Raw genomic sequence first — 18503 nt, forward strand, 5'->3', positions numbered from 1 at the left:
CTTATCCTACCCCGCAGAGGCTGGGCCACCTGTAAAAGCAGCTGTGTCATATAGCAACTCTGCTGCAAACACTACACAGTTTTTCAGTAAGTATGATTACCAATCAGCTGTCTGTCATGATGAAAGGCTAGTGCCAAACTGTCGACAAGAAAAAAGTTGACCACTGATGGCACAACATGCAGCTGAGCATAAAATGCCCAATTTCAACAGGTGCTTCAAAACCCAGGCCATCTGGATCCTTCCCTCCACCACCAGTTTCTCTGTACTATGCAGATGGGAGTTATCTTTGCAACAGATCCTTTGGTCCCATAATTTTCTTGGTCTCAATTTTCAGTAACCCATTGTCCCCAGACCCTCCACCCAAAAGTTTCTGCTTCTTCTGTGCTGTCACCCCATTCCAATTCCTGTCCCAATATCACCTTCAATGTGCACTGTTCCCCACCAACTCTGACAATCATGGATCACTTGCGTAAACTGTGTACCTGCCAACCCTCCCTCCTGCATTCCTTGCCAGCAAGCCAGCTACTGGCTGCCTCCCTTTGAGCCACTAGACACTCACCCACAATCCCTCCCCTGCCTCTCACCTTTCTTTTCCTCTACCAACCTCACTCGACACAACCCCCAGCACAACTTATCCATGTGCCCCAACTGGCAATGTCTGTCCACCATGTGTGTGTGTGTGTGTGTGTGTGTGTGTGTGTGTGTGTGTGTGTGTGTGTTACTCTAGCTCAAGATGTTCTGAAAGCTAGCAAGTTTGTTTTCTTTTTGTGTGTGCCTGCTGACAGCTCAACAATTCTGCCTTTCAACGACTCTCTAACCCAACAATATTTTATCTCATATTGCCATGCATGATTATAATAGGTATCTTAATGACTACTGAGATTTCAATATGCATGAACTCTCGTATGTAAATAACACTCAGTCTGAAATCACATTTTTTCATTAGTTGTTTATGTCATTATTGGCATCAAATTTGGCTAAGCATTCTAACACGTACCTACTTAACAAAATATTCTATTTCAATATTTATTTATTAAAATGTTTATTTATTCAGTACTTGGAAGATTAGCTTCAATACTGTCTATAGATATTAGGAAACTTATGAGCTGAATGGGGAAGCAAGAAAATACAGATTTGTAAGGAAAGTTATACACAATGTCAATTGGAGGACATTGAAATAACTAAATAAAATGACAGTCTTGTTCAGCTTTCCATATGGCTACCTGCAGGTTCCTAGAGCAGCAACACTAAGATTTCAAGAAAGTAATCATATTAGTGTAATTTCTTTACCTATGTCATCTGTGCTTGCAAGCTCAACTTCAAAAATGTAGCCAAAAAATGCTTCTCCTTTGTCATTTTTATTTGACCGATGTGTTGCTCCGGCAAGAAGTGCAGGAGATGGACCTGACCACCCTGTGCCAAAAACAAAAATTTCAGTTAAACTTTCATGAAACACTTGTTAATCCTTAGAGCTTGATAGTTTCCATCCCCAACACAATGTTGTTATAAATACAAGAATGAAAAGATATCTGTTTCAGTTCATATAAATTCAGTTTCTAATAGCCACACACTGTTGTGCATTGTGTACAATGATGTTACTACCAACAACAGAACATGAAGTCAGTAAAACTGTACAAAACCTATAAAAAAGGGTCAGTCAACTTAGATGAAGTAGCAATATGTGTGCTGGAGCAAAGTGTACAGAATATACAAGCTGCCTTAACAAACGTAATAAATGAATCAGTGTTAGGGAAATATCCACACTACTTAAAATAGCCAAGAGTTGTACATCTGGTGAATAAACGTGATGCAGGAGACAAAGAAAATTACTGGGCCACTTCCTTGCTGTCACCAGTCTCAAAATAATATAATCTGTTATAAAAGACATATTAATCAATTATTTCAATACATAAAATCTTCTAAATGAAACACAGTTTGGGTTTCGAAGTGGTAGAAGTACAGGATAAGCCATAGTAGAATTCAAAAAACTGGTACTTGATGCTCACGACAAGGATGAGTCTGTCATATGCATATTCCTAGAGACTTCTAAAACTTTTAGTACTGTTGACCTTAAGATTCTGCAAAATAAATTAGAACCATCAGGCATAAGAAGTGGAGCTACCAGGTAGTGTACAAAGAGCAGAGGTGGCACAAACCTAACATAAGGCTAAACTTTTATTGAAACTCTTATCATAACCAAACCACATTAATAAATACATCAGTGACATTCCCAATAATGATACTCATGACAAAAAGATTTTCTTTTCTGGTGACTGCAGTATTACAGTCACAGACAAAGCAAGAGAACTCCTTGCAGAGAAAGCAAATTAAACTCTCAAGGACATTTACAATATGTTAATATGCAGTAAAAGACATTGACCACAAAGAAATAATTTCAGCTGGAAAATAGAAAATGACACACCCAAATTAAATGTACAGTATAGGGCGTGCCCAAATGAAAAGTAGACAACAGTTATATGAAAAGAAATGTTAATGACAATATTATATTTAAAGTTCATATAACCATTGACAATGATACATAGTTCCCTGCATGCAGCAAGGAAGTGGATGGCTTCAGTGTCGAAACTCCTGAGTTGCAAACAGATCCAGTTTTCCATGGTATCCTGCACTTCCTTATCACCTTTCAGGGATTCTTTTAAGGGGCCAAAGGTATGCGTGTCTCATGGGGAGATATTGAGGCAGTAAAGAGGATGTTCCAGGACTTCCCATTGAACTCAAGGGTCTTCTTGGCCACATGTGGCCTAGCATTGTCCTCGAGAAGTACTACCCATTCAAGAGCTTATCCCTGTACTTCTTCCCAATGGCCTTTTGACCATCAGCTATTTGTCATCATATTGCTCAGCATTAACTGTTGCACCCCATGGAAGAAGTCCTTATTGGTCAAAAAAGAAGCTGAGCATCACTTTTCCAGCCTTCAGGCCACAGTCTTTTTTTTGTACAGGTCAAGTCAGGATGAAATCACTTCTGTCTACTAAGTCTGGAGGCATGGTCGAAGTTGTGACACCACATTTCATCACATTCCACAATATGAGCAATCAAATCCATTCCTTACACTGCATATTTCAGCAGATAGGTCAGACAAACACCCATTCTTGCCTTCTGTTGAGTCTCTGTGCACACAATTTATCATAATGAATCTTCTCATGGATTACATGATGCACAGTTCCTTTGCTTGTTGAGAGCCCAACATCAATGACATTTGTGGTGATTCAACTATTTGTCCTTATGAGTTCCTCCACAACCAAAATTGTGGCACTGGAAGAGAGGTGACAATGTGTGCCTGCCAAGGATGTGACATTTTCTCCATGTTTACACATCCTGCCTCGTATCGCTGACAACACTGGAATATTGTGCCGTGCAAGACACTGCTCTTTGTGCACCTTTTTCATCCTGTGATAAATTTGTGAAGCATACTCCCCTACTGTGCAAAGAAATTGTATAACACACTTTGTGCTAACTGGGAGGAATCCATCACGTAAAGAACTGTGGAAACAATCTCCAGGAAAGAGGAAACTGCTGTGAAGCCATTAACTCGAATTGCACAACTGAGTATACCACCAAGCCATCTCTCGGCAAATGCATTCACGCACCAGGATTAATAACAATGCCACTACAACAAAGGTCACCTTTTCAATTGGGCATACCTTACAGAGAGCACATCCACAGACCGTGTATCAAACACAAAATTTCAAGGAATGAATATTGATTCTCAGTTGAAGTAGCACGAACACATGAAGAGACTGCAAACTGAATGTCACCAGAATGTTAACCCTTAAGAGTCCTGTCCTCAGTGTGTAACTGGCAATATATTTTTATTACATACTACTCATTTTTATATTCAGTTCTTAACTATGGAGTGCACTAAATATGAACACGGTTTTAAAACTAATGAAAAGGGCCATAGGAATAAAAAAAAAAGAAAGAAAAAAGAGAGAGAGAGAGAGTAGTCAAGTATACTGCAAAGACCTGTTCAAAACACTGGGGATTCTAACTACACCATGTGAGTACATTTACGGATCAGTTGTACACATCAAAACTAAGACTGGTTATTACTGCAGAAATATCTCTGTCCATGACCATAGAGCAAGATCTAGAGTAGACTTACATTTACCAAAAAGCAGTAAACATGACTCTCCAAACAGCAGTTTCTAATAAGGAATAAAACTGTAGATTAAATTGTCCAAGGAGATTAAAGAGATTACTAACAGAAGCTTATTTAAAAAAGTAGATAAAAAGTGCCTTTTAAGGAACACATTCTACACAGTGAAGGATTATTTGAATAACACGAAGTAGAGGTTTGGTAAAAAATGTAACAAAAGTAAATAATAATACAGATAATATTTATAAAACACCTAAATTTCACATAACACTTTCACAATATGTTTTTATTTCATCCTGTGCTCTTTCTGATCTCAGCATCTTATTCTTTATAGAGAGATGCTGATTCAATTTTTCAGGCTTAGCAAATGGGAAGTTGCGACATACAACATGGAAACCAAACATTGTTGCTGTACAGCAGCAGTGTTTTGCATTGTTAAATAACATATTTGCAAAAGAGTATTGTAAACTAGAGATAAACTGAATGAGGGAGTGCAGTTTTAAACAGGTTGGTCTTGTATTTGGGAGGATGAAGGACCCAATCTTCATCCAGCCATCCTGATTTAAGTTTCCTTCGTTTTTCCTAACCTACTTCTGGAAAATTATGGGTGGATCCTGCTACAAGGCTGTGGCTGACTGCCTGTCCCATCCTTTTCAAGCCAGATTTTGTAAGTACATAAATGCCTTTATATATGAATTATTTTTCCCCCTTAAATTGCAATACCATGATGGATAAAACTACTACTACCACTACGACTACAAAATGGATCTGAAAAACTGATCCTGAATAGTGATGTCTGTATTCCAATAACACAGATTTGTGATGGTAGATACACAGAGTCTTTAAAGGAACTGATCTAGAGCTTGTTAACAACCAGTGTGTTGGGAATAGCAATTGTCATTTAGGAGGGAGGGAGAGAGTAGTGTATGAAGAAGTGGTATGAGGGGGAAGAAGACATCACTATATGTAACGTATTTGCATTGATGTAAACAAAATTAAGAATCCAGAATGAGATTTTCACTCTGCAGCGGAGTGTGCGCTGATATGAAACTTCCTGGCAGATTAAAACTGTGTGCCCGACCGAGACTCGAACTCGGGACCTTTGCCTTTCGCGGGCAAGTGCTCTACCATCTGAGCTACCGAAGCACGACTCACGTCCGGTACTCACAGCTTTACTTCTGCCAGTACCTCGTCTCCAACCTTCCAAACTTTACAGAAGCTCTCCTGCGAAACATGCAGAACTAGCACTCCTGAAAGAAAGGATATTGCGGAGACATGGCTTAGCCACAGCCTGGGGGATGTTTCCAGAATGAGATTTTCACTCTGCAGCGGAGTGTGCGCTGATATGAAACTTCCTGGCAGATTAAAACTGTGTGCCCGACCGAGACTCGAACTCGGGACCTTTGCCTTTCGCGGGCAAGTGCTCTACCATCTGAGCTACCGAAGCACGACTCACGTCCGGTACTCACAGCTTTACTTCTGCCAGTACCTCGTCTCCTACCTTCCAAACTTTACAGAAGCTCTCCTGCGAAACATGCAGAACTAGCACTCCTGAAAGAAAGGATATTGCGGAGACATGGCTTAGCCACAGCCTGGGGGATGTTTCCAGAATGAGATTTTCACTCTGCAGCGGAGTGTGCGCTGATATGAAACTTCCTGGCAGATTAAAACTGTGTGCCCGACCGAGACTCGAACTCGGGACCTTTGCCTTTCGCGGGCAAGCGCTCTACCATCTGAGCTACCGAAGCACGACTCACGTTCGGTACTCACAGCTTTACTTCTGCCAGTACCTCGTCTCCTACCTTCCAAACTTTACAGAAGCTCTCCTGCGAAACATGCAGAACTAGCACTCCTGAAAGAAAGGATATTGCGGAGACATGGCTTAGCCACAGCCTGGGGGATGTTTCCAGAATGAGATTTTCACTCTGCAGTGGAGTGTGCGCTGATATGAAACTTCCTGGCAGATTAAAACTGTGTGCCCGACCGAGACTCGAACTCGGGACCTTTGCCTTTCGCGGGCAAGTGCTCTACCATCTGAGCTACCGAAGCACGACTCACGTCCGGTACTCACAGCTTTACTTCTGCCAGTACCTCGTCTCCTACCTTCCAAACTTTACAGAAGCTCTCCTGCGAAACATGCAGAACTAGCACTCCTGAAAGAAAGGATATTGCGGAGACATGGCTTAGCCACAGCCTGGGGGATGTTTCCAGAATGAGATTTTCACTCTGCAGCGGAGTGTGCGCTGATATGAAACTTCCTGGCAGATTAAAACTGTGTGCCCGACCGAGACTCGAACTCGGGACCTTTGCCTTTCGCGGGCAAGTGCTCTACCATCTGAGCTACCGAAGCACGACTCACGTCCGGTACTCACAGCTTTACTTCTGCCAGTACCTCGTCTCCTACCTTCCAAACTTTACAGAAGCTCTCCTGCGAAACATGCAGAACTAGCACTCCTGAAAGAAAGGATATTGCGGAGACATGGCTTAGCCACAGCCTGGCGGATGTTTCCAGAATGAGATTTTCACTCTGCAGCGGAGTGTGCGCTGATATGAAACTTCCTGGCAGATTAAAACTGTGTGCCCGACCGAGACTCGAACTCGGGACCTTTGCCTTTCGCGGGCAAGTGCTCTACCATCTGAGCTACCGAAGCACGACTCATGTCCGGTACTCACAGCTTTACTTCTGCCAGTACCTCGTCTCCTACCTTCCAAACTTTACAGAAGCTCTCCTGCGAAACATGCAGAACTAGCACTCCTGAAAGAAAGGATATTGCGGAGACATGGCTTAGCCACAGCCTGGGGGATGTTTCCAGAATGAGATTTTCACTCTGCAGCGGAGTGTGCGCTGATATGAAACTTCCTGGCAGATTAAAACTGTGTGCCCGACCGAGACTCGAACTCGGGACCTTTGCCTTTCGCGGGCAAGTGCTCTACCATCTGAGTACCGGACGTGAGTCGTGCTTCGGTAGCTCAGATGGTAGAGCACTTGCCCGCGAAAGGCAAAGGTCCCGAGTTCGAGTCTCGGTCGGGCACACAGTTTTAATCTGCCAGGAAGTTTCATATCAGCGCACACTCCGCTGCAGAGTGAAAATCTCATTCTGGAAACATCCCCCAGGCTGTGGCTAAGCCATGTCTCCGCAATATCCTTTCTTTCAGGAGTGCTAGTTCTGCATGTTTCGCAGGAGAGCTTCTGTAAAGTTTGGAAGGTAGGAGACGAGGTACTGGCAGAAGTAAAGCTGTGAGTACCGAACGTGAGTCGTGCTTCGGTAGCTCAGATGGTAGAGCGCTTGCCCGCGAAAGGCAAAGGTCCCGAGTTCGAGTCTCGGTCGGGCACACAGTTTTAATCTGCCAGGAAGTTTCATATCAGCGCACACTCCGCTGCAGAGTGAAAATCTCATTCTGGAAACATCCCCCAGGCTGTGGCTAAGCCATGTCTCCGCAATATCCTTTCTTTCAGGAGTGCTAGTTCTGCATGTTTCGCAGGAGAGCTTCTGTAAAGTTTGGAAGGTAGGAGACAAGGTACTGGCAGAAGTAAAGCTGTGAGTACCGGACGTGAGTCGTGCTTCGGTAGCTCAGATGGTAGAGCACTTGCCCGCGAAAGGCAAAGGTCCCGAGTTCGAGTCTCGGTCGGGCACACAGTTTTAATCTGCCAGGAAGTTTCATATCAGCGCACACTCCGCTGCAGAGTGAAAATCTCATTCTGGAAACATCCCCCAGGCTGTGGCTAAGCCATGTCCCCGCAATATCCTTTCTTTCAGGAGTGCTAGTTCTGCATGTTTCGCAGGAGAGCTTCTGTAAAGTTTGGAAGGTAGGAGACGAGGTACTGGCAGAAGTAAAGCTGTGAGTACCGGACGTGAGTCGTGCTTCGGTAGCTCAGATGGTAGAGCACTTGCCCGCGAAAGGCAAAGGTCCCGAGTTCGAGTCTCGGTCGGGCACACAGTTTTAATCTGCCAGGAAGTTTCATATCAGCGCACACTCCGCTGCAGAGTGAAAATCTCATTCTGGAAACATCCCCCAGGCTGTGGCTAAGCCATGTCTCCGCAATATCCTTTCTTTCAGGAGTGCTAGTTCTGCATGTTTCGCAGGAGAGCTTCTGTAAAGTTTGGAAGGTAGGAGACGAGGTACTGGCAGAAGTAAAGCTGTGAGTACCGGACGTGAGTCGTGCTTCGGTAGCTCAGATGGTAGAGCACTTGCCCGCGAAAGGCAAAGGTCCCGAGTTCGAGTCTCGGTCGGGCACACAGTTTTAATCTGCCAGGAAGTTTCAAAATTAAGAATGTTTCACAGTAGACAGAAGAAAACAGCATACCATCAGGCAGTTCAAAGCAGTACTCAATGAAAAGACCATCAAAATCATAGCCCGAGGCAGATACAATTTCAACTAGTACAGTTAACTGTACTGTTCCTTGTTCTGGAGTCTTGAAGTCTGTTCCTAAGCTCAGATGGCTAATACCAAGTGACAAAGCAGGCACCTGCAAAAAAATTATCATATAATTATAATCTGCTGGTTAACTAAGCACTGTACACAATGAATGGTATTCTTCAATCAAGTTAAAATTTCTTGTTCTAAAAAATACAAATATTTTAAAAATGACACATATTATAACATGTGCTTTAAAGTCACATAAATGTTCCACATAAGTGCCACAGTTCATTTCAAATAAAGAAGTGGCTTCCCCCTTGGTTGTCATAATAAATGTTCCTACTTCCTCCTTCCCATATTTTACAATCTTTTGGTTCTGTCATGCACTGTTCAACTCGATGGCTTGTTAAAGCATTGCTTGTTTTATTTTTACATATCTGGTGTTATATGATTGTTAGATAAGTTGTGTAAAATTGCATTACATATTTTCCATAACACAGTTTAGTTAAAAACGTACTACATTCATTTGGCAAATTGTGATGTAAATGTAATGACAGTTCAGATACTATATTTTCAGCTTCTGGGCTGTATATGGCAGAGGTCCTTAGTAATTCCAATAATATTCTTGTCCCCATATAGCACCTTTAAAGTGGATTAGTTTTTTGTAATTTCATATACCATGTACTAGTTGCATTTATACATTACTGCTCCTAACAAATTTTTTGTATAACTGAAGTTAAAATATACATGTAATAAGGGTCAATGTCTCACAGATATGCCTATTGCCATAGGCATTTTGATACTATGATTAATGCTACCTTATGGCAAAGATTGTTTACAGTATAACATGTGGCACTGCCTGAGCCAGTTTGGGCACTGACTTTGTAATGGAATGATTACAAGTGACAAGGTACTACGTGTTGATGTTAACAGTATGTTATACTGCTTCACTGTAGTGTATATTTGTCTATTTTGTCTCAAATGGTATTTGTATGCCATAGATCTGATGTGGGGCAACCCAAAACACGCCATGAGAAGTAAAAACAAAGAAAAAATTTTGGTGACCATGACAAGTGTATAATCATTAGTTACAAATATGTTTTAGATTTTCATATGTGGTGTACTGCTAGGAACTAATGAGCAATTAGCATCTTAAAATTAGACATTTGGATAATTTCCCAAGACTAAATAAACAAATTTCTGAAAATTAACATATTCAACAAATGAAACTACACTTCATTCACAGGTTCAATGAAACTCAGAATGCAGTTATTTTCTGATATAAGGCCCTGAACCTCTATTGATAGAGCACAAATTCTTTTTTTGCTACATAATTGCCATTAAGAATTAAGTTTTTTTAGTCGAATGCTCACATAAAATATTTCAGTAGTTAAACTGGTTTCAATTTCCAGTCATTTTCAATAGCCCAATGAATTATTTTTGTCTAAGACTGCATAAAAGTATGTAGAGAATCACCTTATTTGTGTAACTCCTTCTGGTAGCTCCCAGTAGTAATATGGCAGGCAGTTCCAGAGAAAATGAATTTTGCAAAAAAGAAGTATGTTCAGTTCTTGGGGACGTCACTAGTTAGTAATTTGTTTCCTCTGACAATGACTTGATATTCTGGAGTTGGATGGATTTGTGCTTGTACAGAGACTTGTTGGCTGTCATTCTCCTCACACGCTATTCACAAATCTAACAACAAATGGGGATCACAAGAGTGGCACCCAAAAAATCCTTCACCATGCCCTGAAAACTGAGTTGTGGTGTACAGGTGTGGATGTAGAAGTACTTAGCTGATATTGGTTTCCAAAATCTATAGGGCTCCTTATTGCCTTAACAGTATCAGTTTCATTTTCAAATAAATTTACACACCAACAATGCTAAAATTACCAATATATTTTCCAACTATCACAGGGATGACATGCGGCCATAGGAGATAAGTTACATTTGAGAGGGAGTGTCAGATATGCTAGTTGGTGGGTAGAATTTTACTAATTATAAAATGCTGAATGTGACAGTGCAGCCAAACAATTTTTCACAGATATTCAACTATCACTTCAGTAATTATGTGTCTGTTAACAAATATCTCTCTTCAGCAGTCTGTTCAAAAATATTACATCGAAAGTGAGTAACAGCCTGTCACAAACACTCACCTTTATATTATCATCTGGCTGCTCTGAGACATGATACAACCAGTAACGACAAGCTTTACGTGCATCTCCTCCCACTTCCAGCAGGTAAGGTTCACACTTACCATCCAGTGAAGTAGGGGAGAAATCTGGCATTATAGTCAAAAGGCCACGCTGCCTGTCCCATGACAAACGACAAAGGACAACTTCTGTTGGTAGTACACTAGTCTGGCCCACAGAGGTGCTTTCCCCACCAACACTAAAATGAAGAAATGAGAGCATAAGATGCACTGATAAAGGTAAACACTGTACCTATACTTTAATATAAAATTACACAAATAAATATTAAAGGGAAATGACATTAAAGTCTGCATAGAATAATGGAGATTTATCTAATAAAATGTTCAGGTTCATTTGATTTATTGGCAAAGTTTCCAAAATTAAATACTTTGACTAAATGTCAGAAACTAAGATATTTATTTAATTGAAGATGTTACAGTCTTCAATATGTGTCGAACTCCATCTACTCTCCCAGTATTGTGAGAGGTGAACTATGCCTCATACTCTACAGTGTCATGTAGATTCAAACTACGCTTCATAATCTACAATGTTGTGTAGATTCTACACAACTGAAGATTGGTTACAGAAATTACCAACAGTGTAATTTTTCTCATTTTATTCTCCCAGAACCAAGTTCTGGAGATCATATATTACTTTCTCAAAGCAAAATCGTTTACAGATGACAAACTGAGCTGTTAATAGAAGATTACTATCAGAAAAGAGTTTCCATATTATGGTGTCAGCTACCTTCCAAAAAGCTTTGAAAACATGAATAGGATGGAAATGGGCCTATACTTACAGGTTGCTTGCTTATCTCCACTTTTATAAGTGGCTATTAATACTGTATATTTCATTCTTTCAGAAAATGCACCTTTATTGTACAAACAGATTGCAAAGGAAACTCGATGAGACACTCTCAATCAACACAAAATTTCAGTAAAGTTGGTTGACATACACCCACAGACAGAAAACTTATTTTTTAAGTGACCTACAAATTTTTGTTCTTCATTAATTAATTCAAATGCTGTGTTCTGTAAATTGCATAATGAAAGAGAGCCCTTAGGGATATAGAATCAGAAAAGTATACATTAACATGCAGCCACAGCAGGCTATTTCTGTAAACTATATTAATAACAAATTACAACTAGTCATAATCTACTCATTTCGACAATAATAGGGAATACTTCTAAATTACTTTGTATATGAATATAATAGAGGGAAACATTCCACATGGGAAAAATATACCTAAAAACAAAGTTGATGTGACTTACCAAACGAAAGTGCTGGCAGGTCAATAGACACACAAACAAACACAAACATACACACAAAATTCAAGCTTTCGCAACCAACCATTGCTTCGTCAGGAAAGAGGGAAGGAGAGGGAAAGACGAAAGGATGTGGGTTTTAAGGGAGAGGGTAAGGAGTCATTCCAATCCCGGGAGCAGAAAGACTTACCTTATGGGGAAAAATGGACAGGTATACACTCGCACACACACACATATCCATCCGCACATACACAGACACAAGCAGACATTTGTAAAGGCAAAGAGCTTGGGCAGAGATGTCAGTTGAGGCAGAAGTACAGAGGCAAAGATGTTGTTGAAAGACAGGTGAGGTATGAGCGGCGGCAAATTGAAATTAGAAAGTAGCGGAGATTGAGGCCTGGATGATAACAAGAAGAGAGGATATAGTGAAGGGCAAGTTCCCATCTCCGGAGTTCTGACAGGTTGGTGTTAGTGGGAAGTATCCAGATAACCCGGACGGTGTAACACTGTGCCAAGATGTGCTGGCCGTGCACCAAGGCATGTTTAGCCACAGGGTGATCCTCATTACCAACAAACACTGTCTGCATGTGTCCATTCATGTGAATGGACAGTTTGTTGCTGGTCATTCCCACATAGAAAGCTTCACAGTGTAGGCAGGTCAGTTGGTAAATCACGTGGGTGCTTTCACACGTGGCTCTGCCTTTGATCATGTACACCTTCCGGGTTACAGGACTGGAGTAGGTGGTGGTGGGAGGGTGCATGGGACAGGTTTTGCACTGGGGGCGGTTACAAGGGTAGGAGCCAGAGGGTAGGGAAGGTGGTTTGGGGATTTCATAGGGATGAACTAAGAGGTTACAAAGGTTAGGTGGACGATGGAAAGACACTCTTGGTGGAGTGGGGAGGATTTCATGAAGGATGGATCTCATTTCAGGGCAGCATTTGAGGAAGTCGTATCCCTGCTGGAGAGCCACATTCAGAGTCTGATCCAGTCCCGGAAAGTATCCTGTCACAAGTGGGGCACTTTTGGGGTTCTTCTGTGGAAGTTCTGGGTTTGAGGAGATGAGGAAGTGGCTCTGGTTATTTGCTTCTGTACCAGGTCGGGAGGGTAGTTGCGGGATGCGAAAGCTGTTTTCAGGTTGTTGGTGTAATAGTTCAGGGATTCCGGACTGGAGCAGATTCGTTTGCCACGAAGACCTAGGCTGTAGGGAAGGGACCGTTTGATGTGGAATGGGTGGCAGCTGTCATAATGGAGGTACTGTTGCCTGTTGGTGGGTTTGATGTGGACGGACGTGTGAAGCTGGCCATTGGACAGGTGGAGGTCAACATCAAGGAAAGTGGCATGGGATTTGGAGTAGGACCAGGTGAATCTGATGGAACCAAAGGAGTTGAGGTTGGAGAGGAAATTCTGGAGTTCTTCTTCACTGTGAGTTCAGATCATGAAGATGTCATCAATAAATCTGTACCAAACTTTGGGTTGGCAGGCCTGGGTAACCAAGAAGGCTTCCTCTATGTGACCCATGAATAGGTTGGCGTACGAGGGGGCCATCCTGGCACCCATGGCTGTTCCCTTTAATTATTGGTATGTCTGGCCTTCGAAAGTGAAGAAGTTGTGGGTCAGGATGAAGCTGGCTAAGGTAATGAGGAAAGAGGTTTTAGGTAGGGTGGCAGATGATCGGCGTGACAGGAAGTGCTCAATCGCAGCGAGGCCCTGGACGTGCGGAATATTTGTGTATAAGGAAGTGGCATCAATGGTTACAAGGATGGTTTCCAGGGGTAACAGACTGGGTAAGGATTCCAGGCGTTCGAGAAAGTGGTTGGTGTCTTTGATGAAGGATGGGAGACTGCATGTAATGGGTTGAAGGTGTTGATCTACGTAGGCAGAGAGGCCCTGGATTATGACAGCTGCCACCCATTCCACATCAAACAGTCCCTTCCCTACAGCCTAGGTCTTCGTGGCAAACGAATCTGCTCCAGTCCGGAGTCCATGAACTATTACACCAACAACCTGAAAACAGCTTTCGCATCTCACAACTACCCTCCCGACCTGGTACAGAAGCAAATAACCAGAGCCACTTCCTCATCTCCTCAAACCCAGAACCTTCCACAGAAGAACCCCAAAAGTGCTCCACTTGTGACAGGATACTTTCCGGGACTGGATCAGACTCTGAATGTGGCTCTCCAGCAGGGATATGACTTCCTCAAATGCTGCCCTGAAATGAGATCCATCCTTCATGAAATCCTCCCCACTCCACCAAGAGTGTCTTTCCGCCGTCCACCTAACCTTCGTAACCTCTTAGTTCATCCCTACGAAATCCCCAAACCACCTTCCCTACCCCCTGTCTCCTACCCTTGTAACCGCCCCCGGTGCAAAACCTGTCCCATGCACCCTCCCACCACCACCTACTCCAGTCCTGAAACCCGGAAGGTGTACATGATCAAAGGCAGAGCCACGTGTGAAAGCACCCACGTGATTTACCAACTGACCTGCCTACATTGTGAAGCTTTTTATGTGGGAATGACCAGCAACAAACTGTCCATTCGCATGAATGGACACAGGCAGACAGTGTTTGTTGGTAATGAGGATCACCCTGTGGCTAAACATGCCCTGGTGCACGGCAAGCACATCTTGGCACAGTGTTACACCATCCGGGTTATCTGGATACTTCCCACTAACACCAACCTGTCAGAGCTCCGGAGATGGGAACTTGCCCTTCACTTTATCCTCTCTTCTTCTTATCCGCCAGGCCTCAATCTCCGCTAATTTCTAATTTCAATTTGCCGCCGCTCATACCTCACCTGTCTTTCAACAACATCTTTGCCTCCATACTTCTGCCTCGACTGACATCTCTGCCCAAACTCTTTGCCTTTACAAATGTCTACTTGTGTCTGTGTATGTGCGGATGGATATGTGTGTGTGGGTGAGTGTATACCTGTCCTTTTTTCCCCATAAGGTAAGTCTTTCCGCTCCCAGGATTGGAATGACTCCTTACCCTCTCCCTTAAAACCCACATCCTTTCGTCTTTCCCTCTCCTTCCCTCTCCTGACGGAGCAACGGTTGGTTGCGAAAGCTTGTATTTTGTATGTATGTTTGTGTTTGTTTGTGTGTCTATTGACCTGCCAGCACTTTCGTTTGGTAAGTCACATCATCTTTGTTTTTAGATATATTTTACTTTTTATATGTTTCTATAAACAATTTTTGAAAATATGATTGGACAGATAAAAAAAATGTACTCATCAAGTGGTGGGAGGAGGAGAAATACATATAAAGGTTAAAGAAATGTGCAAGGATTTAGAGCCAGTGGCTCATAATTCAGAAAAGTTGCCCAGAACCATGAGTCAGTGGAACCTTACTGGATGGGATGAGAAGCAACAACTGATTGTTGATGACTGCACCAGACAAGATTTTACAAAATTAGAGCTTAAAGGTGTAAAATAGGGCAATAAGCAAGACAGAGATTACTCAGAAAACATCATGCAAAGTTAACAAGAGTGTAAAGCTAAGCACATTATATGACGTAGAGATGGCGGGAATGGGGAAATTTAGACAGGTCAGAAAATAAAAAGATACAGAAAACTAAAACGGAGTGAAGAAAGGAATAGTTATGGAGAAGAAATGCTGAGACAGAAGAAATTAACATAAACTAAAACTAGGTGGGAGGCGAGAAAAAAAGGATACATTGTAAAACCAGTTCCCACCTGCACAGTTCTGAGAAGCTGGTATCTGGGGGAAGAATGTAGGCATCTTTGGTGAAACAGACATTGATATCATGAGTTTCATGTTGTAGAGCATGCTCTGCAACAGGATATTGTGTGTTGCCAGTGTATACGTAACAGCTTGTATACGACATGTTTCATTTCACATGTAGCTTTCCCTTTGATAATATGTATTTTGCTAGTTACTGGGCTTGTACAGATGGTACAATGATGGTGCATAGGGCATGTCTTACAGTGGGGACAGTCACAGGGGTAGGAACCATAGGATAAGGAAATGGAAGCAGAATAAGCATAAACTCTGGCCAGGATATTGTAGAGACTGGGCCAGGACAGGGGGTGACAAAAGCTATTCTCGGTGTGGTGTGTAAAATTGCAGACAAATGGACCTAATGTCAGCACATTACTTTAGAAAGTCAGAGCCTTAATTGATTAATTAATACATTAAAAACTAGGATAATACTGAGAAGTGTACTCCTAAGTTGTTTTTTTGAGGGATCAGCGGTACCAAGATTGGACATGATAATCTGGGAAATCTACTTTTTAACTAGTCTGATGGGGTAACTATGTGGCTGAGGTGAGAATGGTGCTGTATTGCAGTAAAGTGTCTGCATCAGAGCAAATATGTTTGCATCAAATATCAAAGTTGTATGGGAGGGATTGTTTGACATGACTCGGATGGCAACTGTCAAAATGTAAGTACTGTTGTTTGTTAGCAGGTTTAATGTGAATGTAATTGTGTAACTGACCCTTGGCGAGGATGAGGTCAACATCAAGGAAAATGGCATGGAATTTGGAATAGGACCATACGAAATTTATTTGGGAGAATGTATTAAGAGATTCCAAAAATTTTAACAGATCGGCCTGGCCTGGGACCCATATGTCAAATATGACATCAGTGTATCTAAACCAAACCAGGGGTTGAAGACTTATGCATCCCAGGAAGCCCTCTTCCATGCAAGCTGGGGAAAGATTGGCATAGGAAGGAGTCACCCAGGTTCCCATGACCCTGCCCCTGAACTGTTCATATGTCTGCCCCTCAAAGGTAAAGTAGATACTGGTAAATGTAAAGTTCGTTAAGGTAAGCAGGAATGACATCATAAGTTTGGAATCAGGTAAGTTCTGATTGAGGTAATGTTCAGCAGCAGATAGACATTGTACTTGGGAAGTTGGTATAGAGAGAGATGGCATCAATGGTGACAAGCAAGGTGTGTGATGGGTGTGGGATGGGCACAGATTTCAGACGATCTGGGAAACGGTTGGTATCTTTAATATGTGAGGGAAGTCTTCATACAATGGACTGTAAGTGTTGATCATCTGACGCAGGTATAAGTTCGGTGGAAGCCAGTAACTATGGGATGGCCTGGATGATTGGATTTGTGGATCTTAGGAAGAAGGTAAAAAGTGGGGATGCGTGATTTGGGTGGGGTAATAAGTTCTATGGATTGAGGTGTTAGTCCTTATGAGGGGTCTGCGGTTTTAAGGAGAGAGTGTAGGTCATTTTGTATCTCAGGAATGGGATCTTGAGGGCAGATGCTGTACGCAGAGGTGTCAGATAGATGGTGTAGTCTTACATACTTCTGTCGGTCATGTACCACAATGGCAGATCCTTGTCTGCCAGTTTTTAGAGAACAAAGAGCCTGGAAGTCAAAAGAGGAACAGTAAGGGCCATCCTATAGGGACCAGAGAAAAGGTTGTGAAACAATGCTGAATTTCGGAAATTCTTGGAAGGCTTGTAAGGGGTGATTTTGAGGTAGTGGTCACTGATCAAGATGGGATCATGGGTGCAACTGTTCAAGACAGGGCTAAATGTCACATTTGCTGTTAGAATGGTTTTGGGACTGGGTTGCAAAGTGATACTTCCAGTTGGCATAATGTGTAAAGGAAGCTGGGTCATTCACCAAAGCAGCATGATTGGATACAGGTTTGGAGCTGACAGCAAGACCATTGGATGATACAGATAATTTGGGAGGGGAGAGTGCCTTAGATGAGAGATTCAGAACACTGTAGTTATATGGCTAGTTCTTGTGTTCTTGAGTTATTTTTGCTCTGGGAGTCAGTTGCGAAGGTGGACAATGTTAAAAAGGTTGGTCAAGTTTGATTTGAAGAGGGGAGTGGTGGTGAGATTGTGGCTGTTTAAGGAGCTGGAGAGGGACAGGAAGCGAAACACCACTGTAGAGGTAGTTTAGGAGATAGTCCGCTTTCCTGGTGAGAAGTTCTCACCCACTCATTACCTCTTGTTAACCCTCCACAGTTCTCACGAGTTCTGTATGAATTTTTCTACATTTTTTCCAGTCTTTTTCATTGCTTGTCTTCCTTTTCTCTCATTTCCCCCTCTGCTCCTTTTTTGCCACCCCAACCATCTTTAATACTCCAAACCCTCTTCTCTTGCCATGATGAATTTTATCACATCTATATTCACTCATTTGAAAAACATGCTTTGCAGTATCAAAATTAAGATCTTATGTTCTGCTTCTTGGGACCTGATTGTCCCTGGGAGTTACCCCCAAAATCCTAACACTGAAAGTCCCTGCTTTTGGACACAATCCTACTATACACCATTCCCTTCTACAGTTTAAATTACAACAACTGCTTGCATCTACCTACCCACTACTTGCACTCATCTACTGATTTCCACTACACCACACTTCACTCCTAAAAAACATGCTGTTATCTGCCCTTCATGTGTTATTGGATGGTATCACTTCACCCCAAAAAAAACCTTATCTACCTTCCCCTAAGCTATTTCAACAGTGGTGCTTCCCTTCCTGTCTCTCTCAAGCTCCTAAACTACTTCAACAGTGGTGTTTCCCTTCCTGTCCCTCTCCAGCTCCCTAAACAGCTACACCATCAAC

At 42.3% G+C, this 18503-nt stretch overlaps 1 protein-coding gene across 1 annotated transcript in view; it reads right to left on the reverse strand.

The window, feature by feature from the left end:
- The window catches only part of LOC126419013 (Meckel syndrome type 1 protein), a 113673-nt gene that overhangs the window by 20480 nt on the left and 74690 nt on the right, over positions 1-18503 (reverse strand). Inside the window, exons 4-6 of the mRNA XM_050086067.1 lie at positions 10637-10871; positions 8427-8589; positions 1291-1413 (exon numbers count right to left, since the gene is read on the reverse strand). Of these exons, the coding sequence (XP_049942024.1) occupies positions 1291-1413; positions 8427-8589; positions 10637-10871 (521 nt within the window). The remainder of the gene's footprint in view (positions 1-1290; positions 1414-8426; positions 8590-10636; positions 10872-18503) is intronic.

Source organism: Schistocerca serialis, chromosome 9, assembly GCF_023864345.2.
Source record: "Schistocerca serialis cubense isolate TAMUIC-IGC-003099 chromosome 9, iqSchSeri2.2, whole genome shotgun sequence".
In the NCBI taxonomy this organism is placed as follows: domain Eukaryota; kingdom Metazoa; phylum Arthropoda; class Insecta; order Orthoptera; family Acrididae; genus Schistocerca; species Schistocerca serialis.